Here is a 27,548-nt window from a genome sequence, read left to right as displayed (position 1 = left end):
CGGCGGCCCCCGACCTGCCTCCCTGCCTCCTCCCCCAGCGGCCGGTGCGAGGATGGCCCGGAGACCCCGGCACAGGTAACGCCGGGGGTCGCGGGCGGACGGGCGGGCGGCCGCCCCGCCGGGCGGCGGCTCTCTGCGCGCAGGGGGCTCCGTCGGTGCTTCGCCGCGCCCGCCCGACGGGCGAGGGGCCGAGGGAAGGAGCAGCAGAGGGGCTCGCCCGAGGCGCAGCCCCGCCGCTGCCCCTCACCTGGGCCACTCCGCCCCCCGTCCCGACAGCCGACACGGAGCGATGCCCCCCCGCCCCGCTCCGCGGAGGGCTGGCAGCTCCGCGGCTCCTCCCGCGCAGCCCCCGCGGGGCCCTGCGTGCGCCGCGGAGCGGGGGCCGCGCCGCGCTTCCCCCTCCCTCCCCGGGGCTCTCTGTCCGCCTGGACGTGGGCGCTGGGCAGCTGTAAGTCAGGAAAATGTCGGTCTGGCGCGGCGGCGGCAGGTAGCGCGTTCCCGGCTCATTCATTCATTGCCGGCGGGGGTGGGATGTCAGGTGAGGGGCGGCGGGCAGGGAGCGCGCCTGGCTTTGGGGATGCATTTCTTCTTTCTTCTCCTTTTTTTCCTTTTCTTTTTCTATTTTTAACCTCCCCCCCCCACGCCCGCACGGCCGCGGCTCTGCCCGCTCCCCTCTGCGCTTGCAGCTCTGCCCTGCGAGGCTTTGCTCGTTCGTGCACCCGCCGCTCGGCACATGCCGGGGCGCGGCGGCGCGGGCCGGCCGGCGGCTGCGGGGGCCGCGGCTCCGACGGGGCGTCCGGCGGGAGCTGTCACCGCCGCCGGCCTGGGGAGCCGCGGCGATCCGCGCCGGGGGCGGCAGGGGGCCGGGGACGGCCGGGCCGGGCCGGGCGGGGCCGGGCCGGGCAGCAGCGCCTCGTGGCCGCTGCCGCTGCCGCCGGGCGGGCGCACAGTGCGCGGTTGTTGTCTAATTAGCTGGGGACGGCGGGTCGGACACGTGGAGAGGCTTCCCCCCCCTTTCTCTTTGCAGCCCGGCATCCTCCCCTCCTCCCTCCCCTTCTGCTGGGTTTGTGACAGGGGAAAGAGCCCCGCTCCCGGGCTTTGCTGTCTGGCCTGAGGCCGCGCTTGGCGCGGCGGGCTGCAGGGCTCCGGGGGGGGGGGAGCGTTTTGGAGGAGCAGGGGCTTGCAGCGGGCCGAGCGCCGGGCCGGACTTTCGGAGCGCGGGGGGGGGGGGGGGGGGGGAGGGTGTCGCCGTGGCTGGATATGAATCACTCGCCCCGTCTCTCCCGGCGCAGAGGGACGGCGCTGCCCGCCTCGCGGGCGCCGCCCGGAGGGGCGCAGCGGGCGGCGGCGCTCCGCGGGCAGCCGCGCTCGGCGGCGCAGCCCCGCCACGGCTGCAGGGCGGCGCGGCGGCCGCCTGCCCCGCGGGGCGCGGAGCAGAGCGGAGCGGGGCCGCCGGCGGGGCCGCCCCGGCGGGCGGGGCGCGGCGCGGCGCGGAGGCAGCAGCGGGCTCGGCCCCGCGGCGCTGGTGCCCGAATTCCTTCAATCACGGTAGCAGCAGCGAGTCATTTCCTCTCCGACGTCCTTCGTTTTTTCTTTCTTTTTTTCCTTTTTTCTTTTGGCCCCCGTATCGTTGCACAAGCCGGTTGCCCTGACGAGAAGCGCCGCGTTGCCGCGGCCGGGGAGTGCTCAGACGGCGCCGGGAGCCGCGGCGAGGGGCACTGCAGCCCTTTGGGTCGCTCGGGCGCAGGGCTGTCTGGTGCCGCTCCCGGGGGAGATTTCGGGGCTGGGGACGGTGGTGGAAAATAAAGTTTTAGAGCAGTGCGGAGGGGGGCTGGTTTCGTAAAGAAGCTGCCGAGTGTCCTAAAATCCCGAGGCCCTTTTCTCCTGCTGGAGAGCACAGGTAATACACTGGGATTTACTCAGTTCTGCGGTGCAACAAGGCCTTGGTTACTTAAATAAATCATTTACATTACTGGCATCACATTTAAATTATTTTAACCTGTTCATGGCTAATGTTCTCGTCCTGTTTTGGAGCTGCATTTCTTTGATATGCCTGTAATGTTACACGGCATAGGAGGCGTCACTCCGTTGGATGCGTACCTGGTGCTTTTACTATCAGCGAAACTAGTTTTCAAAATGATATTTGGAAGCTGAGCCACAAAACTTCCTATGGCATAAAGGCAGTCACCCAGCTGTCCCGGTGTGTCACTTAGAAAAGTGCCTCTGCTTTGAACAGCAGCAGGGGGATGGAGCTGAGCCCATCCCAACAGGAGACTGGGAGCTTTGCTCAAGCGATTAGCTTCACTGAAGTCTGGGGGACCACAGCTGCCAAAAAGGAACGCCTGCCTGGCATGTTACTTTGGGTCTTCAGCCACTGCTTATGCCAGTAGGTTGCAAGGGGCCAGGAGCCAGGAGTGATATGTGGGGCCAGGCAAGACCTAGGACTGAGGCGTCGTGGTGGTGAATTGAGGATGGAGGTGATGGGACTGTTCGATGAGTCCGGGGACCACCTGGCAGTGGCTCAGGGAAGGCCCCACACATCACTGCAGGTTCTGAAAAACTTCTTACCTGTAGCATATTTTTCATGGTGCATGCCACAGACCAGAAAACAGGGTTGAAGGTTTAAGGTGTGATTAGCCTGGTATACTTTAAAAGAATATATGTTTAACTGCTTGCATTTTGGAGGTGTTTGCATCTTGGCAAACAGTCTGTATGCTTCAGTTAAAAAGTGATCCCCTGAAAACAGATTGACAGGAAAAACTGTGCCTAGTAATTCACTTTTATATGGTGAGGCTGGTTGTTTTATTATGAAAAAACCCTTTTCATTTGAATATTTTACTCATACTTTAACACCTTCAAATATAGCACAGTTACTTGTCTCACACTGTGACATTGTCTCTTCTAATGCTGTGGTTATTATCTCTTAGCTAAAGTTTCAAAACTTCTGTTTATATCTTAAAGTTGGAAATAAAATGTTACCCACCAGCAAGACAGCTCCTATTGCAGAATATGCAGTTTTAATTTTCGTTAACTGGATAGAGCAAGTGCTGCCTGTGAAAAACAATAATAGATCTCTTTCTGCCCATAGATAGCCTCTGGGGAAATCCCTTAGTCATGTATTAAGTGAGTAGCAGAGTATTTCAAAACCAGTATGAGGTATTCAGAAATGGAGTAGAGGTAAATAAAGAGGCAATAAAGTCATGAGTTAGGAAAATGTGTTGTGTAAAATGATTCAATCATTTCTTTGTTAGTTGCAGGTTATTAAACACACTTGTCCTCAACTTGTCCCTGTCTGTCTAGACCTCTGAATGGCAGGCACATTTCGTATTAAAGTTTACTGCATGCTAATGCTACCACTTATTGGTTTTAGTTCAGTAAATTATAGAAACTTCTGCCTTTACATATTGGGATCATAAACATATTCTCTAACAAGGCTGTCATGGCTTAGCTTTTTGTATTTATCCAGTCTGTCTTGTTTGGGAGCTGTATAGCTATTTGTTCTATTAAATGTACAAAACCAGTAGTTTTCAAAATGTGTGGCACAAGTTAAAGATTTTGAGTATGCATTCGTGTAATGGACACAGCCTCTTGTTCTCTTCATTGTCCCAAACACTGTATTTTAATTTGAAACCTTCATTGGTTGAAAGTTTGCCAAATGTGTAATTCGCCACTGATCTAACAGTATGAGCAGGTCTAAACATGCACAGCAGTAAGAAGGTTGCCAGCCCTATGCTTGTATCTGTGGATACCAAAAACAGCAGAACCAGTTCAGAATACTAGAACAACAGAATGCAGAACAAAATCTTGTTGTGCAAGTTTTATAACTTTTATCTGTATAATCTTTGTGAAGATTGTAGTGGTTTTTGTGTGCTTTGTAGTTAAGTAGCTCAAGTCCTCATGTTCGGCTCTGTGTCTCATTGTGTTTCCTTCTGCAGTATATATAGTAGTGATGATGATGATGAAGATGTTGAGATGTACGATCACGATTATGATGGTCTGCTTCCGAAAGCTGGAAAACGTCATTTAGGAAAAACAAGGTGGACCCGTGAAGAGGTAAATATGAGTTCAATCGTCTCTTCTAATGCATGTGAAAAGACAGAGCATGGATTAAATTCTTTCCTACCCAGTGACTTCAGTGACAATCCCACTATATGAATAAGGACAGTGTTTTTGACCTGTTAGCTACATTCAGTGTTTCTGTTTAACTTTGAGGAGCATTGTTTTCCTTTAAATGAAATGCATAACAGCAGTTTTTATATCCGCCAAGGTCTACATTACAGATACTAGAGTCCCTCTTGTGATCTGTGTTGGAGAAGCAGATTAAGAGTCACCGGCAGCAGTGTTTGGTTGTCGTTGCTGCCTCTTTTTGTTTGAAAATGGTTGCTATGTGAGAACTGACGTGTATTTGGTGTCCCACAGCAGCAAAAAACTGTGGCAGAAACTGCTGCAGCCCTTTTGTGCCATTCGAAATTGGCGCGTGAATTGCAGCATTATGATTCTGAATGGAAATAAATTAAAAGCTGGAAGAAAGAAATCTAACAGTACCAAAATTGAGCATTCAAGATATATTTCACTTTTGAAGGTCAGAATACAGTTTAGTCACAGTACCCTTGTGTTGACTTTCCAGATAAATTCTGGTATCAAATCTTCTGCCAGGTGGATATCCTGTGGCCATTTAATTGCTTTAAGTTTATTGTGAAGTATATTAATACAATTATTAAATTATGTTTTGACTTTCTCCTCTCTACCAACTTCTATTGATATATAAACAGTGGCAGGTCACCTCTTGTAAGAGTTTGTTTTTTAAAAAAAAGTCATAGGCTGCTTTTACAGGGATGGATCTGTTCTGATACGGTCTGGGAGGAAGGGCTGGGTGTGCAGCCCAGTGGCCACTTTCCTGTCGTATGAACTGGGAGCGTACTGGGAGGCACTGAGCAGGGAAGGGGAGGGGTGCTGCCCTTCTCTTATCTGCTGGGGCAGTTCCCTCTTGTGTTATGTGCTCTCTCAGTCCTTCCCAGTATGTACAGTTGGTTGCTTTTGCCTTTAGGGTCTATATTACTGGCCTTATTATAAACAGTGGTGCAAATTTCTTGCAGTGGTGAGTATGCAGAACTCCCTCATAGTGATCAGTAGCAAAAAGGGGCCATTCGTGCGTTCATGATACTCTGATAGAGATGAGCAAATTATTGGGACTTCCATTACTTGTAAGACATTTGAAGTTCAAAACTGTGATTTTTAGAGGTCTCAAGACAGCTGGGTGCCTGAGTGTTACTGAATTTCACTGTTAGTCACGTGCCTGGCATCTAAACATCCATGCACTCCTACAAATTCAATGCAAGAACAACACTTAGATTGCTTTGAGCTGTAAAATGGGAATATGTAAGTTGAATCACACAATATATAAGTTGAGGCACAGAAAAAATCATCCTACAGCACAGCTGAAGAACCTGCCAAGATCCATAGAAGAAGAAAAAAATCTCCTGATTTAGCTAATTAAAAACAAAAGAAGAATACAGACCCCCCCCTTTAATCTCAGGGCATGATCCCACAAAGAAACAAATGCATGAAAAGCAGGTAGAACAAATGTAGGGTGGGGGTCCATTTCATTTGCATTAGAAGAGATTGCAATATCAGTTATGTTTGTTTTTCTTAATGATTCAGGATGAGAAACTGAAGAAGCTTGTGGAACAGAACGGCACAGAAGACTGGAAAGTCATTGCCAATTTCCTTCCTGTAGGTGGATATTGGTTTCTGTTTCCAGTTCCAGTGACAACTCTTTATCAGGGGGTTCCAAGTAAAGGAAAGGGGAGTGGTTGTTTCATAGATAAATTTTCGCAGAAGATATAAAACCTCTCCACAGATGGAGAACTCAGCAATTTAGTTAGAATATTGCAGAAGCTCTTACCTTCATTTTCCTTTCACTTCTCAGAAAGGGTTGGAATACACCAAGCAAACAGAAATGGGGGGCTTAGGGGTGTTGCACAGTAGATGTAGTACCGAAACAAAATGTCTCAGCACAGAGATAAAATAGCTTTGATGAACTGCAAATGCAGTACATAAAATAATTTTTTGAGCTCTTCAGCTGTTGTAGAAATACTGCATGTAAAAGCTCTTTTTAAGAATGACAGCTATTATGCCGGGTGGTGAAGGTTCAGTTTATGTAGTTTTGGTGATACAGTCATATCTGCAGAAATGATAGAAATATTATCTAGTTCAATGAGCAACTTGATAGTTGAGCATCTCCTTTTCAGACCTACTGTATCACTATCATATAATTTAATGACAGTAGTTGGCAGTGAAATTCAGGGAAGCAAGCGTACCTAGATAAAAGCAGTATCACCAGATCTTCTTTTTAAAGAATGATTTAGTTTGCATATCTTACCTTTCATTAGAATCGGACAGATGTTCAGTGCCAGCACCGATGGCAGAAGGTATTAAACCCAGAACTTATCAAAGGTCCGTGGACAAAAGAGGAGGATCAAAGGGTAAGCAGTTTTCCGTTCCATCTGATTAATACCTTAATAGTGGATTTAATGTATTGGGTCAAAACTACTAGAGGTTTCAGTGGTGTTGACACTATATAGCCTGAGGCAGGGCTGATCCTATAATAAATATCAACACTAAGTATTTATACAGTGCTTTCTAAGTGCTCTACACAAATTAATTAATGTTGATTTATAACACTGGGATGTAGAAATGCAGTCTGGAAATGTCTTTACTGTTACCAGAATTTTCCTTTTGGGTAAAAATATAAAGGGGAAATGGGAAGCCTTAACTGTGTGTTAGCTTTACCATGGAGATTTTGAGAAATGTCATTGAAAATATTGCTCCACCACCAAAAAATTGCATTGATTCATTATGCATCATTAAATACAGGCAGTTTTTATGTCCTTCTTTGAAGGTAATAGAACTCGTGCAGAAATACGGTCCAAAGCGCTGGTCTGTCATTGCTAAGCATTTGAAGGGAAGGATTGGAAAACAGTGCAGGGAGAGGTGGCACAACCATTTGAATCCAGAAGTGAAGAAAACCTCCTGGACAGAAGAGGAAGATAGAATTATTTACCAGGCACACAAGAGACTGGGAAACAGATGGGCAGAAATTGCAAAGTTGCTGCCTGGACGGTAATGACATATACCTTTAGCTCTTAAATAGGAAAGAAAGAAAAAGCTGCAGGCCTGAGCAGTCTGTTTCAGTTGCCTGGGGCTGCACAATATAAATCAAAAATTTTGGACTCAAATCCTGGAAAGCCAATGACATCAGTGTGCATTTTTCCCAGTGGGGAACTGTACTGTTTGGTCAGTACCTGGAACAATATGCTGTTTGTACATGCTTTTAATGTTTGCCGTAGTTAAAAATCAATAACTAGAGCAAGATCGTAACATTTTCCTAAATATGTATGTAATCTTATTTATGCTTGAAATAACAGACAAATTCATTGAACAGTGAAGGATCAGGCTCTGCAAGTGGAACATAATTTGCATTCAGTTAAGGGTATGGGTATACCTTCAATGTGAAATCCAGTCTGTTTGTTCAGAATGATTTAACAGAAGGTTGCCTCAGCATTTGTCATTGCTTCTGAGTCAGTCAGACAATTTTGACCTGTTAAAAATCCATATATAAAATAGAGGAAGTGGACTTCCTCAAACTCCAGTCCTGGAAACATTTGTCTCATTCAAAATTTAAGCACAACTTGCATGTATATTCAGAGATTCAGTGTCTTACTCAGTCTGCAGTAAAAGTAACTCAACATAAAGTGCAGTCAAGCGCACAATGTAAACAAAGATTTTCCCTTCTCATTTTATGCTTATTATTTAGTGAAACATCTTCAAGATCCAAATACAATGCCTGAGATTGCAATATGCTTTTCACTGGGCATTCCATACATTTCTTTCGCCTTCTAGAAGAAAACAAGAAATGGATCTGCCACTTGGCAAGCTTTTCTGTAGCTTGCACACATCACAGATACTTCTTTCAACAGTATTGTTTGATGGTGAGGTTTTTCAAATAGAAGAGTTGTTTCTAAGTGTGTCCTAGAACCTCCTGAACTCAATAAGAAGTTTTTATAAGCTTTTTTTCTTTTTCTGACTCATATATTTGAGAATTTGAATCTCAGTTTTTCTGCAGCTGAGAAAAATCGTAACAGTTTTGTTTACTGAATGTGTGTGGATAGCATGATGCTGTCATTGTCTAGGTGGCCCACTGGAAAGTTGTTTGGAAGTTAGTCTTTTCACAGCTGTTTTCTGAAGTCTGTCCTTCCCGCAAGGAGATACAATAAAGTTCCATTGAAATATTAAGAATTACAAATGCAATGTAGACAGTCCTTAGGGTAGCCTCAAAGAGGGACTTAGCTGCCACTGTCACCTCATCTCATGGGAATGAGATGAAGCTGAAATGGGAATGAGATGAAGCTGAAGTTCTTAATTTTTTACAATCTGAACACTTAAAATAAGGAGGTTGCTCCAAAAAGTATTTGAAAACAGTAGCCACCTATCTTTCCCCTACCATTTATAGTGAATATCTTTCTTGAGAGGCGGAGAGTAGCACTTTCAAAGGTAGGGGCAGAAGGTCAGAGAAAAGCACTAGGTTTTGAACAGAGTCGCAGCAGTTCCATGTTGCTTGATTTCAGCCTGAACTTAAAATTCTCTTTTGTAAAACTCTTCAAATGTGTGTATTCCCGTTGCAGAACTGATAATGCCATCAAGAACCACTGGAATTCTACCATGCGCCGCAAGGTTGAGCAGGAGGGGTATCTGCAGGAGTCCTCCAAAGGCAACCTGTCCTCAGCAGCCGCCGGCTTTCAGAAGAGCAGTCACTTGATGGGCTTTGCTCACAGTGTGCCTTCTGCTCAGCTCCCAGTGGCCGGCCAGCCCCCCCTGAGCAATGACTATCCCTACTACCACATCTCTGAGCCACAAAACGTAAGCTCCTGGAAATGCTTCTTACCGTTTGGCTTTGGGGAATAGGTGGGTGTAATTTGGCCGCGTGTGATCTGAGAAAGGAGGGATCTTTCTGCCAGCCTTGGTGGATGGGGAGAAAAAGTTAGTAAATCCTCTGGGTCGCTCTTCAGCAGGGCTCGTGTGTCTTCAATGTCAAGCAAGGTCTTCTTCGACTAAAGCAGGGATGAGCATATGTACATTTCAGATTGGTTGCTGGCACTGAAGGGATGAAATGGGATGCAGCATTTTTAATATCTTATAAGGGAGAACAGCAAGTCAGCAATGAAAATGGATTGAGTACCATTTTTTTATAGCGGTGAATTTTACCCCTTTCAAAAATCAGTTGAATCTGGGTAGTCCTGTCTTCTGTGTCTAAATCTCCATTTTTGCTTTAGTAATATTCTGTTTGTGGGTTGCCTGTCAAAACCAAGTAAATTAGTATTGTTTTGAATCTAATTCCTTTTCTATTAATGATTAATAATGAAACAGACTGCTGCTTTAAACAGCTATATTATAGAGTTTTAGATTATAATAAAATGCATCTTTTGTATTTTCACTTCAATGTAGAAAATTGTACAAATGCATCTATAAATTATTTATCTTTTCTCATTCAGGAAGGATAGAGTCTTTATATATGAATTTTCTGTCTTCCTTTTTATTGCTCGCTGTAACACTCCTAAGAGCTGTTCAGTTTTCTCTTAAACTTTTTTGTTTTCTTGCTGTTGCATCTCTGTAGACTATAAATGTTAGGGACGTAAACCCAAATTTATCTTTAACCCAAATTCGCAAGACAGTCCGGTTAATGTGATAGAAATAATAACTTCTAGTATCTTTTGCTTTTTGGCCTAGGTCCCTGGTCAGATCCCATATCCAGTAGCACTGCATGTAAATATTCTCAATGTTCCTCAGCCAGCTGCTGCAGCTATTCAGGTAGATAACTTGAACCTCATTTCAAGATCCAATTTGTTAAATGTTTGATATATAAGTCAATATACGGACATCTTTCATTAAGGATTTTAATGTAATAAGTGTGAAGAGAGAAAATGGGGAAGGTGGGGGAGTGTAAACATGGCTAATAATTGCTGCTTCTGAAGTGAATTTAAGATGCAGTAGTTGACATCTGGTGTGCTAGCTTTCACTTTCTCCATTTCAAATATCTATACTGAAATTCATCAAGGACTTTGACAGTGGAAAACACAATTGACATTTGGTTCATCTTTGAGTCTAATTTGGCCATTAAAACCACAGGACGGCAAGCCATACACATTTTAGTTGCTACATCCTATCAGACCTTTATCTTTTCTTTTCCCTTAACTCTTAATTTCAGAGACACTATAATGATGAAGACCCTGAGAAAGAAAAACGAATAAAGGAATTAGAGTTGCTACTAATGTCGACTGAGAATGAACTGAAAGGGCAGCAGGCATTACCAGTAAGACTGTCACTGTGTGCTTGGATGGAGGGATAGCAGCATTACCCCAGTGCTTGTCTTGCTAACTTTTTACTCCCCCTTTGCCTTTGATACTAATCAAGGCTCTATATTTCTGTTTTACAAGGATGAAACATAGCACATACATAGTCTCATTTGCCTTCTGAGTTTTTTTTTTTTTTTTAATGCAGTTATTTTACTTTTGAAAAGTGGGAGCAGGGCTGGGCTCTGTTATGTTATGGCATATTGGAAACACAATGATGGTACTAAAATGAATAATCCCACAGATCTTAAATCAGTAGGATCTGCATTTCTGAAAGTGTGCAATGGTTCATATGATGAAAATGTAGTGCCTATACATCCAATTTTTCTTCTCTGTTGTATTCTTTTCTTCAGCTGTGTATTATACCTTTGTAAGCTTCAGACTTGGTGCATGTTTGACAGTTTGTTTTACTTCTCTGAATAATGTTAGATCCTTCGTAACTGCATGTGTGAAACGAATGCTGGCTATTACTGCATTCTTACACTTCATTGTATATGCCATTGGATTTTAAAATGTGAAAACCCTGACGTAATTACTTAGCACCATCACCAAAGCCAAGAATGCCCAGATCATCTTAGAAGATAGGTGATAGCCAGCAGATTCTTTTTTTGGGTAATATTTAAATTAATAGTAAAACAACTGCATGCATGATACGTTAGTTTGGCCACTTTTTAACTTTAGTTAATGTTTTGCAATTTCTTCTGTTGCATGATCACACTGGAAAGAAACTTCTGTTAATTTGTTCTTCTGCTTTCCTAACCATGTTGATTTGACAGCCTCTTCATTGCATTGGTGTAAGCTGTAGCATTAGACAGGGACAGAAGAAGAAAAGGAGATAAGCAAACAAAAGCAACTCTAACTCTTAAACTCTAGCCTACTACAGTGCTGAGTGCTCAATAGGGAACTCCTGCCATTTCTTGCTTCTCACAGAAAATTACTTACAGTCACTTTTTGAGCTTTTTGGAATAGCACAGTATGATTTACTTAATATGTAAGTTGTGATATATGCTCATAATCCTGGAAATCAATACTAAGGTAACTTTGGGGATAACAAATACAATGCTGCTATTACTTAAAAGGAGATCTTGCGCTGATGAAAGGAAACATCTTGACAATTGTTTCATAGGCATAAGTTTTTAGATGATGATGCAACTGCTTTTATCTTTCCTCCAGAGGCATCTGACACCTTGTGCAATTTCATTGCTAAGTTCCTTCTGCCTTTCCCCCCCACCCTTTTCTTTCTCTCTCTCTCTCTTTTTTTTTTTTTTTCCTTCTTCTTCCTTTAGACACAGAACCACACATCAAACTACCCCGGCTGGCACAGCACCGCAATCGCTGACAATACCAGGACGAGTGGTGACAGTGCACCTGTTTCCTGTTTGGGGGAACATCACCACTGTACTCCCTCTCCGCCGATGGATCATGGTTGCTTACCTGAGGAAAGTGCATCCCCTGCAAGGTGCATGATTGTCCACCAGAGCAACATCCTGGACAATGTTAAGAATCTCTTAGAATTTGCAGAAACACTCCAGTTAATAGACTCCGTAAGTAGAACCGTTGCCTCAGGTGAATTTGCGTGTGGTCAAGGACTAAGGGGAAAAGAGCTGGGAGCGTCCTAAATCTGTTTCTTTTTTCTGAGTAGCTTCTAATTGCTACGAGAGCTGAAGCTTGCCTTCTGAAATAACAACACACGGTTGTTCGTAAATGAAGCCCTCGAGTGTGGATGCGTATGCTCTTTGTGGGTTTCTCCCTTTCCGGCTGCATTTCGGTATGGGAGTGTGATTTTTGCATACTACAAAATAGGAGTTTGAAACAGTCTCTTACTACATTAAATCTCCTTAAAATAAAATCAGAGACACCAACAAACATTTTAAACAATTAAATGATACTTGTTTGTATCAGAAGTGACACATGCTATGGCTCCATGTGAGGCTGTTCATATATCGGTGTTGTTTTCTAAAGGTTTTTCTTGTGACATCAATAGCTGCTTCTCAAAGTTTAAGGACTTTGCCTCGCGTATCTAAAGAACTGGAAACGCTGTATTTAAATACCACATAGCTGACTGGCATTGACATTGGCCTTTTTTCATTATGGTCTCTGAGACACTAGAGGTAACAGAAGTAGTGCGTTGAAATGCATTTGTTGGTGGCACCTTACTTGAGCAGCGACGGCGCGTGCCTTGTGCAGGGCCACATCCCATTCAGCACATCCTGAGCAGTAGTGCTGGTTAGAAGGAGACGGATCAGCTCAGAGTTCAGTGCACACGTTTTTCTGTGACGAAAGGCACTGTCTTCATACCAGAGGAGTAGTCAGGACATCATTTTACTCATTGTAGGAACTCAGTTGCCAGCAACACTGGGATTTTAGACAGTTCAGTTTACTGAAGGTATACTTTAAGAACACAAATAAGCATTCACAGTATTACTCAAGTAAACAGGGTCAAGCTGCCTTGAATTGGGAAAAACTGTTCTTGTTGGTTACTGGCATATCTTAGCGCTGTATTTTCATGAGGTGGCACTACACACTGTCTTATAGCTCCGTGCCTCCCACGTTGTTTCAGGATCCTTCATCATGGGGTGATCTCAGCAGTTTTGAATTCTTTGAAGACTCAGATACTTCAGCTAGCAAAGCTCCCTCAGGCAAAGCCGCGCAGCTTCAGCAAAGAGGGGCCAATGCTTGTAGACCTCACGGACACCCCATCGCTAACTTGAGCAGAATCATGTTGAGTCAGGGCTCTCCCGGCTCACCAAAGTCCTTATGTGCCTCGCAGTGCAGCGCAGCTCCGTGGGTCCTTCTTCGCAAAAGGAGAGGGCACTCCAGACCCTTAGCCAGTGGCCACAGTAGCACCTTGGTACTAGCTGACGTCAGCAGCTCAACTCCTAAGCGCTCCCCTGTCAAAAGCCTGCCCTTCTCTCCCTCGCAGGTAGATCAAGACTTCTGCACAGATGTTACTAATTCTCAAAAGTCACCGCAGTGTTAACAATTTAGAAACTAATCCTTTGGAACAAATGACTAATTGCCGTTGTGCTTGCTGATTTCGCTCCGTATTTGAATCTTCTCACTGCTCTTAAGTCTTCACCACTGAGTTTAGATGATCAGCAAGCTAACTGTTGATTCTTTTTTTTTTTTTCAAATTCATACTTGTTTTGTTTTGCTTTTTTTTTTCATTTGGATCATTTTTCTAGGGGAATGTGATTGCCTGCTTTGCTCTTGCTGTTAACTCCTTCAACTTCTAGAGTTTAACATTTCTGATCATTTGTAATACTTTCCATCTCTGTCCACTTACAGTATGATTCATTGACCTAGAAAACCCCAAACTGCATTTAAATAGCGTTCAGGTTGTGAGACAAACTGACAACAACCAGCAAATTCAAATCATGGCTCTCCATCCTTAACTCAGGCCGTGTGGGGTGGGGTGGAATAGGAATGAAGAGAAAATAGGCCTGTTAAAAATGTCTGATCTGCCCTTTGAAATTCCTATTGTTTGTTGCTTTGTTTCACAGCTGTAGCACTATTTAAACGTGTTCTGTTTTTTTGTTTGCCTGTGTGTTTCCGTTGATTTAGTCTTTGGTTTGGCGTTGATCCTTAAAGTCAGAAGAACACTGACATTGAAGGTTATTCAAAGATTGCATGTAATAGTCTTCTACTCTATCTCCAGTTATGTATTTTAATCATATGTTATTTATCGAGTGAAATCTGTATTTTCATACATGCCTATACCTTTGAAAAGTTTATTTTAATCTGATATAAATAAGTCCACAAGGTAATAGATGTTATAGCGAATCTTTATTGGAATAAAGGATACAGCTTCACTCACGGATTCATAGACATTAGAAATAGGAACAATATTTTTAGGTTACTAAGTGGCATTCCTGCAAAAGTATTTTTCTGCCCTGATACCACTCCCTCCTTTTCAGTCCACACAGCTATCATGGGCCACAGTTTTCATCTTAAGCTGTGAAAATGGAACACTTTGTTTGGACGGTGATGTTAGGAAATTTATTTTCCGATCATAAACACTCTAAATAAAGTACCTAGATTCTCCTGATAACTTTCATGGAGCTTAGCCCCATTTCCTGTGGGTTTATTCCTGAAGCATCCCTTCTTCATTTTCACTTGCTTCTCACATAGGCATGTTGCTCTTAATATTAATTGCAATTCATTTGCAGAAAACCCAAATTAGGCTTTTAAGATTTGGCTCTGTACGTGGTGGAGAATGTTTCTCGTTGGAACGGAGTATCATTTTGTTTAGTTCTCTTTCTAGAGAGGATAAGTTTTACTTCCTGAATGTCCCAGCCAAACTGTTCGTTGAACATTTTTTGTTGCCACGTAGTCAGGTACCCTACATGCACACACCCGTATTGTAGGGTCAGGAGAATCACCTGTGTCAATGAGAAGGAAGTACTTTGTTTTTCTTTGGTTCTATAAAGTCAGCTTAAAAATCAACCTGGTAACCTGGATGTTCCTACTGATTTTCTCTTTCCCTATTTACAGTTCTTAAACACCTCAACCAATCACGAAAACCTGAGCCTGGACAACCCCGCTTTAACTTCCACCCCAATGTGTGGCCATAAGGTGGCTGTTACGACGCCGTTCCACAGGGACCAGGCTTTCAAAGCACAGAAGGAAAATCACTTGTGAGTCTCTTACAGCACCGAACTGTCAGATTCGTGGGGGTTTGTTCTGTCAGTTTTGGACACAGCCAAAACAAAATGCTGGGTAACTGAATGCTTCCAGCAGAATTGTTTGCTAGGGCATTCAGTTTTTTTCCTAGTTCATAATAATGCTTCCATTTTATAACTACCAAGGTAGCTTATTAATAAGGAATAATTGTGCATATAGACTCGTCATTTTTTTGAATAAAGCCTTTCTGCCTTGTAATAGTTAAATAGATATGTTTCCACGAAACCAAGATGGCTACTTGTAAAGGTATTATATGATTAAAGGAAAACATTTATCAGAGTCTTACAGCAGTCGTTGCCTGCAAACACACATTTTTGCAAAGGGTTAATATTTCCAAACACATTCCTTTAAAGTTTTTCTGCCTCTTTTTAAAGTTTCAGAACTCCAGCAATCAAGAGGTCGATATTAGAGAGCTCTCCAAGAACACCCACTCCATTCAAAAATGCACTTGCAGCTCAGGAAATCAAATATGGACCTTTGAAAATGCTGGTACGAAGGAAACAATGATAAAAGTTGCTTTGATATTAGTGCGGAGTAATGTTCTGGGACTCATATATAACATTTCTTCCTTTCAGCCTCAAACTCCGACTCATCTTGTAGAAGATCTGCAGGACGTTATCAAGCAGGAGGCTGAAGAGACTGCAATCGTGGCTGGACTACATGAAAGTGGACCCCCTTTGCTGAAGAAAATCAAACAAGAGGTAAACTGCAAACTTACCTGAGGCAATTTAATTCAGCATTCTTTGCTGTGAAACTTATACCTTTTCTGTTAAATAGCGATGTCTGTTTTTCTTTCATGTAAGCCCCAAGATCTTAGTGCTAGCTCTGTGTAGTGTACTAGGACTGCCTAATTCAGCTCCCATTGATTTCCATAGAAGTCATTCTGCTGTTTTCAGCAGGGGTTTGCTTGGGCTGTTCTAATGCGGTTTTCATTTGAGACTTAAAAAGAAAAAAATTAGACAGGATTTTGGATTGAATCCTTCTAATATTGGTGAAAACTATAGAAGAACCCCACAGGGACGAAGCTACATGGAGTGACTTAGAAATCTGAGCACTTGAGGACATTGCATTATATTACTTTGTCACTAAAATTCCCAAAATACATACGTTCTCCATCTCCTTTAGAGGATTAAACTCTTGAATACTGACAGAGAGCTGAGTGAAAGTATTCAAAGTTTTACTAGATGGTGTTCTTTTGAGAGCCTCGAACGTTTTTTCTGCAAAGAGCAAGGTTACTGTAAAAGATTACACTGTAAATCTGTATTATACACAACAGTGAAGAATATTTATTCAGCCTATTAAAACTTTGACAGATAAATCTTCCTCTGATCAGTGAGATACTGCATTTTTTCATGGTGCCTTACTGCTTCCAGGTGGAGTCTCCAACAGACAAAGCTGGACATTTTTTTTGCTCAAACCACTGGGAAGGAGAACACCTGAACACTCAGCTCTTTACGCACACATCTGCTATGGAAGATGTACCAGTAAGTACAACACCAGATTATTTTTCAGTTTTACATTCCTATCCCATTCTTCAGTGCAACAGAGAGAGTAGTTTGTATATAACCTTCCTAACTAGAAGGCATTATTCATTATTTACATACTGCTTTTCTATACATAGCAGATAGAGATAAGAGGCAAAATCTTTCTTAATTAGATTGTTGCAATGCCTATAGAAGGTAGCAGAAGTTGCAGCCATTGTACAGCCCGTACGGCCGTACGGCTCTTTGTAAAGAGCATGCACTTACAGGACATCTGCAGCTGCGTATAAAAATGACTAGATTACGGAGTTAAAACTGTTAAAACAAATCAAGATTGTTCTGTGCAGAGGAGCCCCAGCATGGGCATCATTGCACGTGCTTCCCTGGGACTGCTCAGTGTTGTTATTGTTACTCCTGCACTTAGGAGTTTCACTGGATGAAACCTTTACACATAATAACGCTCCTCCAAAGTCCAGCCTCGGGGACTGCAGGCTAGAGTGTGGTCCCAGGCTGGGAGCTCCATTCATGTCAGTGCTCAGTGTTACATGATGGGCAGTTAGGCTAGATCTGCTTTTAATACTTTCAGACTTAGTTTCTTTTCTTGTTTTGTTGAGCTATTGAAAACTTTTTCTTTTCTTTTTTTTTTTTTGTTAATTTGTTCAGAATCTTCTTACTAGCTCCATTCTGAAGATGCCAATGTCCGAAGAGGACGGTAGTTTTCACAAGACATTTGCAGTACCTAGGAACAGGCCACTGTCTAATCCGCTGCAGGTAACCATTCTTCGATAAAAATGCCTTCGGTAGATGCCTGATGCTTTCTCACAGACTGATCTTAAGTTTTCAAGTATGGAAGAATGAAACGCTAAGGTGAAAAGCCTGTAGTTCAGGATCTCACTTCACGCTGCGTAGCACGAGGGCATGGTGGCCACAACTATGCCAGGAAATTAAATCAGGCGGCTAAGGCCCGTGTGTGGAGCGTTGTAACTCAGTTGACTCCACAAGTAAATTGGTGGGATAGATCTTGGCATGCGTTCACCCGGAGCCAACCATCACTCCCCAAAACAATTTGCAGGTATGGCGCAGGAATTAACATGGGCCAGAGGCCTTTTGCTATAGACCTGTTGGATGCAACTCTCCTGCTTTGGAGAGCAGAAGAGTTTGATGGTGCAACTGCAGCCAGGACTTGTCGGTTGGCCTCCAGCTTGAGAGCCGGTTCTGGCAGTGGCTGGTTTGCAGGCTCAGATGTAGCCAGGGTTACCAGCCAGCAGCTGTCAAACCAAATCCTACAGCAGAGGGAAACAGCCAAGCTGATCTTCCCGGAGCTCAGAATAAGATCATACCAGAAGTACAGTTGTCATTTGTCATCTGAAATGGTCCCATAATGCTTATGCCAGTTTTCAGGATCTCTTCACTGAATTAAATGTGTGATTGTTCTAATCCAACTGTAAGGTTGGATTTTAGGTATTATGCTTTTCCCAGATGTCAACAAACATATATGTGCCATACTTTCTAGTAAATAAATATTACATAGGGCATGATCCATAGGCCACTGAAGTAATTAGCATTTTGTCGATTCGTGTGGATTTTAGATCCGTTATTCTGAAAGTGGAACAGAGTATAGAAAATGATTAATTGTCTTTCTACCGCAACCCTTATTTTTGAGGTAGATGAATAAGTAATTTTATATCCCTTCTCCACATGGGCAAATTGAGGAGAAGAAAATCATTCCTTACAGTGAGTCAGTGTCATAGAGGAAATTATAACTCCATAGTTTCTGACTTCTAGTCTAGCATTGTAAAGCAAGATATTAAAATTTTAGATACGTTCCTGATTTTGCATTTTTATCACCAATAACATTTGCTGATGTTGGAGGCAGAGCTGTGTAAGAACTGTAATTTTTATTTTATAGGAATTTCCCTATTTCATCGCCTGTTTTCCCATTGAAATATGAATGAAATATAAAAACAAACAGTTTCAGATGACATGTTACAGAATTTGCAGTGGACCAGGTTTATATTTTGCATTATCAGATCAGGTGATTGAAAAGTAGCTTTGGAAAGCCTGGTACCAAAATCCCTGTCTCCCCTGCGTGTGGGGATGTCTGGGGCAAAAACTCACATTCCTTAGTGCTTGTTTGCTCTTTCCAACCTCATGAGTCGCGTTTCTTAGCTGTGTCGTGGCACACAGCTAAGAGGAAGATTTGAAGGTTCGCTCCCTCCCCGCTGTCCTGGGCGTTAGGACGGTCACTCGGGGTGCGAGTTGGAAGCCTCTCTTGGCGGAGGAGCCCCGGGTGCCCGTGTGCTCGGCGCAGCTGAGGCCGGGGCACGGCCAGTGCGCAAGCTGCAGCACGTCTGCGGGTGTAGGGCAGAATTTCCCGGTGGCTAACTAGGACTATGTTGTGGATTGTCCCGTTCGTGGTAGTTGCCTGCATTTTACTTGTAGTAGAAACGAAACGTTTGAGGCGCCTGTAAAATAGGATCTCTTGATCTCTGGCATAACGATGTTATGTTTCCTATTATCTAAAAATAGTTTTACAAACTGCTGTAAATGAAAAGACTTGTATAACCTTCTCACCCAACTCACGCTGATCCTGGCCAGGAAGTTTACACGGTCAATTTGTGGGCAATCCTGGATCCCGTTCTTCAGTCTTTGGTCAGGAAAAACCCTTATAATTTTGCTTGAAGTTAAAAGTCAGTTATTCCCATTGTTTGTCCAGAGTGGATTTTTCCTGAAGTAGGAACTGAATAAAAAATGACTTTACAACTTGTCTCAGTGCTTCGCATCTGTTAGACTGAAAGAAAAAGCAGTAGTAAAAAGCCTCAAAAAATAATTGGTATGCAGCATCTTGGTGTACTAGTATGAAGGTAAAACTGTTCTCCACTCTTGTCAAGAAATGTTGGGTGCTTCAGCTGAAATATAATGGTGAATGAAGAAGGAGGCTAGAGGTTTCTGTACTTGTGGCATAGATAACTTTTTTCAGAATGAAATGCAGACATTTTACAGCAGTGCAGTATTGAATGTATCATTGAATGGTCATTGCACGGTCTGAATTAGACTTAGTGCTGTGCGTAAAATCCGCTTCATCTCTGGGAAAGTTTCCTTGACCTCGCGCAAGAGGAGCGTTTGGCCCCTGCTGCTCTGAAAGTGCCTAGGGTGAAGGTGCGGGTCTGCTGCGTGCTGGTAGGAGTGCGCTGCTGCCGCTCGCCCAGTGCTTCTCCCCAGCCCCATCACGGGGTGGGAGCACATGGGTGTAGTTAGGATGGGCTGCGTCTGAGGGACACGGAGCCACTGGGAATGCTAGCATTCGTTAGCGTGGAAATGTTACCTCCCTATGCTTACTAGTACGTCATTTATTCTATATACACACAAACACGGAGCTATATCCATTGACTCTAGGCAGGTAGATATGAAACATTGGGGAACTCACCAAGGTGAAATTTAATTGTGTCTGCATATGTTTACATTGCTGCTGGGCCTGATCCAATGTTCTTACCTAGGCAAATTTTCACTGACTTCAGTCCAAGTAAGGATTATAGAGCATTTTTCACCTTGAAGGTGTGTATGGAGAAGGAAAAGAGAGAGAGAGAGAGAGAGAGAGCTCTAAACATTTTTTTTTTAATACGCTTGGTACAAAGTTCCTAAAATTACATTTTCTTTTAAATTTGAACTTATATAAAAAGGAAAGCATAAATTATCAGCTTGCAGTATTTTTCGTTGCTTTAATAATTTGCACTGTGTTTACTTAAAGATACTTGGCTGGCATTAAGCAAAGTGTCTGATTATTTGCCCTTTTTGCTGTTCACCTCCAAAGTAGGCGAAAGTAACAAATATTCAGAGCAATTTGAAAGTTTTTTTTTTTTTCACTGTATTTTGGATGGACATAAAGCTTCGTGCAGCTTGGCAAATGATAGTTGATGATCATATCAGATAGCGCGGTATGAATCACCATCACATAAGAGGAAGAGCGTGTCACATAGCTGAGCTTCAGGTCAGGGCTGGATGGGGAATGTGCTGGTTGCATATTGTTGACCTCCCACGTAGGCAGACATGGCCTACTGTGAACAGAGACTGCTGAGCCGTCCTCCTGGTTTGTGCAGTCTCAAGGACACGGCACCCACAGCTGGGTACCACCCATACTGGATCTTGGGAAAAGGGACCTGGGGACAGGCCTGCAGCATGGACCACCAGCACATGCTTCTGCCTTCTGCACAGTTCTACATCTTGTCTCCAGCTGTCTGCATTTGACACGTGAGGCCAGGTAGCTAGTTAGAAAAAATCTCCTTAATAAACCCAAGCAGGTTGGACTTTGTCATTTGGTCTCTGTGCCCTGTCCCTGTAAAACGCTGCAGGTAAAAGCGGCTGTGTATAGGGTCATCCTGATGATCTGTGAAGGTTCAGCTGGTGTTTTGTCCTGCGTGACAAGCGTCATGGTTGGGCATTGGGTATTCTTAGCAGCAGGCACAGGGGACACCTCACCGTCCCCATGTGTTTGCCACAGAGTGGAATGAATCTTACCCTTCATTGCGTAGATACCAGACTCTTTTGCTCTGTATTGGTGGAGTTACAACCAACATCCTATATTATTGTCACCCAATAGCCCGTTTCACTGCAGGGCGAGTTTAGCCTCAGTAGAAACTTCAAAGGGGTAAGATTTTGGGATAATGTATGAGCCCTTAATGGGGCAGACTGATTATCTGTATTGAGCATTTGCTTAGATAGCACCTGGTGGTTGAGTAAAAAATGTACTTTGGGCCTTTCTGGTGTAAAACTCATGCTTTATTTCATGTTGTATTCTGTAGCCAGTCAAATAAGTAACAATATATAAAACAAACTATCCTAACCAGTACATTCTAGCAGACAGACAAGTAGGCTAAATCGTAGACCATCCACCTAACCCTGCAGGCTATCAAAAGACACCACGAAATGGAACCGTGTAAGAAGACAACACTGCTTTGATATCTTCTCCCAGTAACAAAGGAAATAACATAAGGTAAAAGCCCTGCAAGCTAAAGAAAGTGTTCTTAAACCCTTAGCTCCTGTCACTTTCCATTTTTTAACCACAGACTGACACATTTCAGCTCGAATTTCCTGACTTTCAGTGGTTTGTGTAACCATCTTCATTTTCTTTAAAGAGCAAAGTTTAAAGGATTTTAAAAGAAACTGTTACCCGGTTAACTTTTTCAAGAGCATGAGCTGACATTAACCTTAATTTTTTCCATTTTAAAAAGTCAAATTTGGAGTTCTGTTTGCAGTGGTAAGACAAAATATACAGGCAAGGTAGCATGCTGCCCTGAAGCAACAGTCTTTGGGAGGAGCCTGTCTCTGGTTTTCCTCCACAGCTTTTTTGGAGCAAGAAGATTTCAAAGTCTCATATTCTTCTTTCTTTAATCAAGGGGGGGGGGGAACACAGCGCGCTCAAGCCCAGAGAGGTTAAGTTTTGCGCAGCAGGGAAAGGCGGCCGTGAGGTTGTCCCTCACTCACGTTACCACTTCTCTCTCCAGTGGCCGAGCTGCACACGAGCTGGGCTTTGCCTGGGGCTTTGAGGGAAGCAGGAGAAGGGTGGATGTTAAGGTCGGTCATCACCTGTTCTCTTCCCTGAGCAGCAGAATTTGGGTTGCAAACAGATCAGAAATTGTTGGTGCCTGGAGTAGATAATAGTCTCTCAGCTTTCAAAGGCTGCAGTTGAAGAAAAGTGGCAGCTTGACACTCAGCCATTTGCAGCAATGAAAAATTACTTATGGACAAAACTAGCAAAGGTACTGAATATCCTAATGTAAGCTGCAGGTGCTCAGCATATTTCCATATCTCTCCCATTAATCTTACTTGGAAAGCTCATACATCTCAAATAGGTTTTTTTTCTGAGTAAGGGCTGTAGGGTTAAGCTCTTAAAAGCACCATGAAATACCTTGTTTTAGCATTGGTACCAGGCTTATAATAAAAGCTGAGAAGTTGGGCCATCTTGTTCTCTCACATTTAGCAAGCTACATTTCTGAACAACTGGATAGAGCGTGGAGTTCAGGAAAAGGCTGCCCCATGTCCCTGGTGGGAACTAACAGTGTGAGCAGAAATACTGCTCTGTTGCAGCAAATGGAGTAGAATTGTTTTATGGTTGCTTGAGTTGGTCACTAATCTTTACTATCTAGTCTTGATAAGTAAAAGGGCTTCTCTTGGTTCTGCATCCTTGCAGAATAGAAAGCCAAACTATTCTACATGATAGGCATTATTTTCTGCTCGGAAAATGCTTTGTTTAGAGCATTGATCCCATTACTGTTTAGGAAAGAACACGACATTTCTGTTTTAAGCCTTCTTTCAATGGTGTGTTGTGCAGATTATCCATACCATGTAATTCTAAGGGAAAACTATCACAAAGGGCTGTTTCTTACAGTAGAGGAACAGGATAAGATACCTTTTAGTAGCCTGAATATTTTAAACATTTGGCTCTTTTATTTTTAAATGCCAGTACAACTGGTCTAAATTCATGGAAATATCTGTAACACTAATAACTTTGCTGGAGTTGCTGAAGATTTCTGTCAGCATAGCTGAGATAAAAATTGCTCCTGGAGAGCTGAAATTTTTTTTTCTAAACCAGTTCTTTGCACGAGGATTTTTGCTACGCTGCCATCTGTGTGGAAGCTCTATACTGCAAGGCTGCAGCAATGTTTGGTTTTAGTATCCACTGTTAACAGGCTGGGTGTCGTAATGCAGGAACTTTCTTAAGCCCTGCAGACAGCGCATAAAAAGCAGTCCATGCTCTGAGTGCAGAAGGACTACTTCTGCTGGAAAAGCACCTTTGCAGTCTTTCCTTTCCTTACTCTTGTCTGTTTTGTCTAAATGGTCCAAGTTTTTATTGAAAGTACTTTAACTGGATATCCCAGTTACAACTTTGACAGTTTATTTACAGTTTACATCTGCCTGAGGGCAGTTGAAGGCATGTTAGAGGATCAGTGAGGTAGTTTTGTTGCCAGGAGAAGGATGTGGTAGTAGGATTACCAACATAAGCAGCAGCAGCAGCAGGGAGAATGGCATAGCGGGAATTGTGTGGTGGGTCCGGAATTTTATGCTGTGGGAACTCATAGTAGCTTAACCTACACTCAATTTTAACTTAAAGAGAAAAAGAAATCTGTGTGAAAAATATAGCTGTAGAAATATTAGCAATAGAAGGTTTAAATTCTTTCAGTTAACAGCTAAACTAAGAGTAGATTCTTGCTGTCTAACCCAATAAGAGCTATACATGGAAAGAATCGTACTGTGGAGATCCCTCTCCTTCCCCACTGACCGGGGATTTAGATGCCAAGATGAACACCTCATGCCTGGATGGCTGCAGATGGGTGGAATGAATCCAGTGCATCAGTGAAAACATGCCCATCGGTTTCAGTGGGTTTTGGGTCAGGCCTTATGGCTCCTAATTACAAAGCTTTTGTTTTTCCATTCATTGATTTGCAGGGTTGCATGAAGGCTGTAATATGAGAGATAAAATATGCGTTCACAAAAAGGAGCTTTTTAATATTTGGTCCTGAACTTTTTTTCCTGCTTTTTGCTTGACTCTCTTTACTTTTTCTCTTTTGATATGCTTGGTAAGCTCTGCTTTGTGCTGGCGTGCTGACGCTTTTCTGTAACAGAGCCCTGTCAATACTTGCTGAGATGTTGGCATGGAAAGGAGCATTGTGCTCCTCAGCCTGCAATTTGCTTTTCCCTTTTTGCTAAGTGATTCCTTAGACTTGTGTGTTCAGACCCGGAAACATGTTCTGCCTGGGTCGTGAGACCCAGCGCTCGGTGCCAAGAGTGGAAGTAAAATTTCTCGAGTTCAGATGACTTTCACACGTGCCTCCAGCGCTGTGCTGCAGGGCTGGCAAGGCTAAGGCATTGTGCTTTGTTATGTGTTTGCTGCTGAGAGCCAAGACTTTAGAAAGAAAATGTTTATTAAAAATGCCTAGTTTAGTTTTCGTTATCTGAGATCAAAGGACAAAATTGAAACTTTTTTAGTAGCGATACTACTTCTTTGGGTCCAATTCTGCATTCTTTACTGGAGCAAAACTCCTACCAACTTAAGTGAGACTGAAAAATTAGTCTCTTTTTGTAAATTGTCGTAGAAGAAAGAAGTGTAATGTATGTCTTGGAAAACAGTACAAGGGTGAAAATTCTATCAGGTAGATTCTCCCACAGTGTCTCTGCAGCAAAACTTGAATAAGTTGGCTTAAAAAGACTCATGTTGCGGATCACGTTGATTCTTCTGTAGTTTCCTGTGTCCGCTCTGCTCTGCTTCCCTGGGGCACTGGAGACAGCCGACACCAAAGAGAGGGCAGAGGGTTACTGCGTGAGCGGATTCTGCTGTTCTGACATCAGGTTATATGAAGACCAGGCTTTAAGTGGAATGAGTGACATGTAGCAGCCTGTTGAGATGTTGAAGATACCAGGATACAGATGATTGTTTTTTTCTTTTTAAAACACATGGCTGTTAATACAAAGAGCCCAGTGTAGATACTAACAACTAAAACAAGTTTATGAAATTGGGACGCTCTTTGCCTGAGTTTCGTTCCATTTTAAAAAAATTGACATACTGTGACAGATGGACTGCTTCTCTATTTTGAGCTATTTAGGGTACTACTGAACTCACTTTTCTAGACCAGTGCATTGAAGCTTTGGAAGATCACAGGGAAATGTTGGACATATTTTTGTCCTTTGAAATGATGGATGTTCTGGAACTGCCACCTGCTTCTGAGGTATATAGACCAAATTTGACTTCTAAGTAAAACCGATGGCATCGTACCAGAGATTTATTTGGTCCCTGATGCCAGCGCCTCTAAAATAATAGGGTAGAATATTCACAGGTGCCTACATCCCGCTGAGGATCAATAGGAGACTGTAGGTTCCCAGCTGACCTAGGTGCCTTTGAAAAGTTTACCCTGGAAGCTGTGAAACCAAAACATGAAAGAAGCTGCGGCACGTTGCATGCACGTCTGTGGCATGCAAAAAGTATGTCACACCTGGTCTTTGGCTGCAGTGCATACCCCAGGCTGAACCACCATACAAGGTATACAGCCAGGCCAGGTGAAACCCATGTAGGAAAGTCTGTAGCATATTTGTTCACAGATGCTGCTGTCCCACAAAAAGCTACAGAAGCTAGTGATTCGAAGCCTGACCTTGTTCTCCTTCCCCACAGGGAGCTCCTCCTGAAGCTCGACAGGAGTTTTGTTTGCAAAAAGACATCAAGATCAGAGACATTTAGAGCTTGTATATAGAGAAAAGAAAGTAGTGTATAGCGAAGGACAGCAAATGTTTGTAGAGAACAAATGTGCTTGCCCTTGCCTCGGCCATTCTGCTTACATGGTCATTGGATCTGTCACCTTTAGATTTTAAACCTCCACGGCAGCGACCGTTCATACCAAGGCCTTGACTGGGCGTAGTTTTGAAAATTTGTCTATATTTAACATGTCATCCAGCCTTTTACATATGTCTCAGCTAACACTGTTTTCTGTCAGAAGCATGTTCTCTGGAGATGTAGGCTAGAGAACAACGTAAGGCTGCTCTTACACTGCTGGCAGCTAGAAGGAGCAGCATGAAGAGCTGTGGCAAAGTGGCCCACTGGTGCCCGTGCCCGGGCACTTCTCCTCTTAGCAGACAGTTTTTGCTGAAGAAATTATGTTTCACCCAGCGTCCTAGATGCTAGGAAGGCTTTGGCCATCTGGTTGAGTAATATAGATCTTCAGCTGCAAAGACGGTCCTTGTCAAAAGCAGAGGAAGACAGAGATGAGTTTCTCCTGACTTGGTTTGTTGACGTATTTGGGTTTAGACCTTCCTGATCTTCAGCAATACTGTGATCCCCTTCTTGGTAGGCAGCTTGCAGTTGAACGCAGTTGTGCTTAGCTTTCTGGAATGCAGACTATTCGTACCATTAACTCTATCTAATAATATAAGTTTTATTCCAAGTTTAGTAAATATCTTGATGTGGAAAACCAGACATACTGAGTAACTGGAGTTCAAGAGGGGAAAAAAAAGTGTGTATAAGTATGTGTACTGGTAAATTCCAGGAGCTTTGAAATTTCAATACTGTCTATAGCTCAAGGCAATGAGAAACTTTTCACTTGTCTAGTGAGTAAATAAACAGAGTGTGCATGGCCCTCTGTGCAGATATGTTTTATCTCATTTTAACATTGTACTAAATGGTGTCTCTGACCTCCATAAATACCACAAGAAGTGAAATGGCTTGCATGATAATTAAAATGTTGTTTCTGCTGAGAGTTTCCCCCCCCCCGCACATCTTCTGTTGGGCCAGAGGAGCTCTGCTGATGGGCATGGGCTAATCGCCGCCCACAGGTGAAGGCAGCCTGGAGCAGGCGCCTTGCTGTTGGCTGTGGTCATGCTGTCAAGACTGTCAGGTCTGTTTGGGGAATACAGGGGCAAAGCAGCTGTATTTCTAGAGTGAAGGCTCAGCAGTAATTTGTGTGTGGTTATAGCGCTGAGCATTATAATTGAGGGTTTTAACCTGTCTGTGGCCTGTTGACTGTAAAGTGCACCTGCAAGTAAATTTTCTTTTTAGATCTTTCATGGAAATGAAAGATTAAAGGCAGGGCTATAAATATGGCCTTGTAGAGAAATAACACTCTACATGGGAGCTCAGGAGATTTGAATCCTGGCTGTCTGTTGTGTTTAGATTTTAATTTCTTTGGAGATGGGACAACATCCCGTTGAGTGTTCAGGTAGCACTTAAGAGCAGAGCCCAGCTACAGCTAGGGCATGCAGGGGCTCACAAGCCAGCAATAACTCCCATGATCTTGACCCCACATCTCTCTGTCTGTTTTTAATTCAGCACCTGAACAACGCTTGGGAGTCAGCGTCCTGTGGAAAGATAGAGGATCAGATGGCCCTTACTGATCAGGCGCGCAAGTACATGACCACGTTCCCAACCCGGACTCTGGTGATGTAGAAGGGTCTACAGAGAAGCATTATGGTTTTCAGAACACTTCACTGGGAAATT

The 27,548-nt window shown here is 43.4% G+C and overlaps 1 protein-coding gene across 8 annotated transcripts; it reads left to right on the top strand.

Moving 5' to 3' along the window:
- MYB (MYB proto-oncogene, transcription factor) lies at positions 1–27,548 on the top strand. 8 transcript variants are annotated; one of them, XM_062570877.1, is made up of 16 exons: positions 25–75; positions 3,936–4,053; positions 5,662–5,733; positions 6,393–6,485; positions 6,902–7,122; positions 8,685–8,919; positions 9,787–9,867; positions 10,265–10,360; positions 11,696–11,953; positions 12,970–13,332; positions 14,904–15,046; positions 15,467–15,581; positions 15,668–15,793; positions 16,466–16,576; positions 17,237–17,344; positions 27,381–27,548. In XM_062570877.1, the coding sequence occupies exons 1-16, from the start codon at positions 53–55 to the stop codon at positions 27,495–27,497; spliced, it is 2,280 nt and encodes a 759-aa protein (XP_062426861.1). In that variant the 5' UTR covers positions 25–52; the 3' UTR covers positions 27,498–27,548. The 8 variants fall into 8 exon arrangements, with proteins under 8 accessions (XP_062426868.1, XP_062426861.1, XP_062426862.1 ...); XM_062570878.1 differs by having other exon boundaries at positions 10,265–10,369; positions 11,696–11,905; XM_062570876.1 differs by having other exon boundaries at positions 10,265–10,369.

Source organism: Rhea pennata, chromosome 3 (assembly GCF_028389875.1).
Source record: "Rhea pennata isolate bPtePen1 chromosome 3, bPtePen1.pri, whole genome shotgun sequence".
NCBI lineage: Eukaryota > Metazoa > Chordata > Aves > Rheiformes > Rheidae > Rhea > Rhea pennata.
This window is presented reverse-complemented; position numbering and strand designations above follow the sequence as displayed.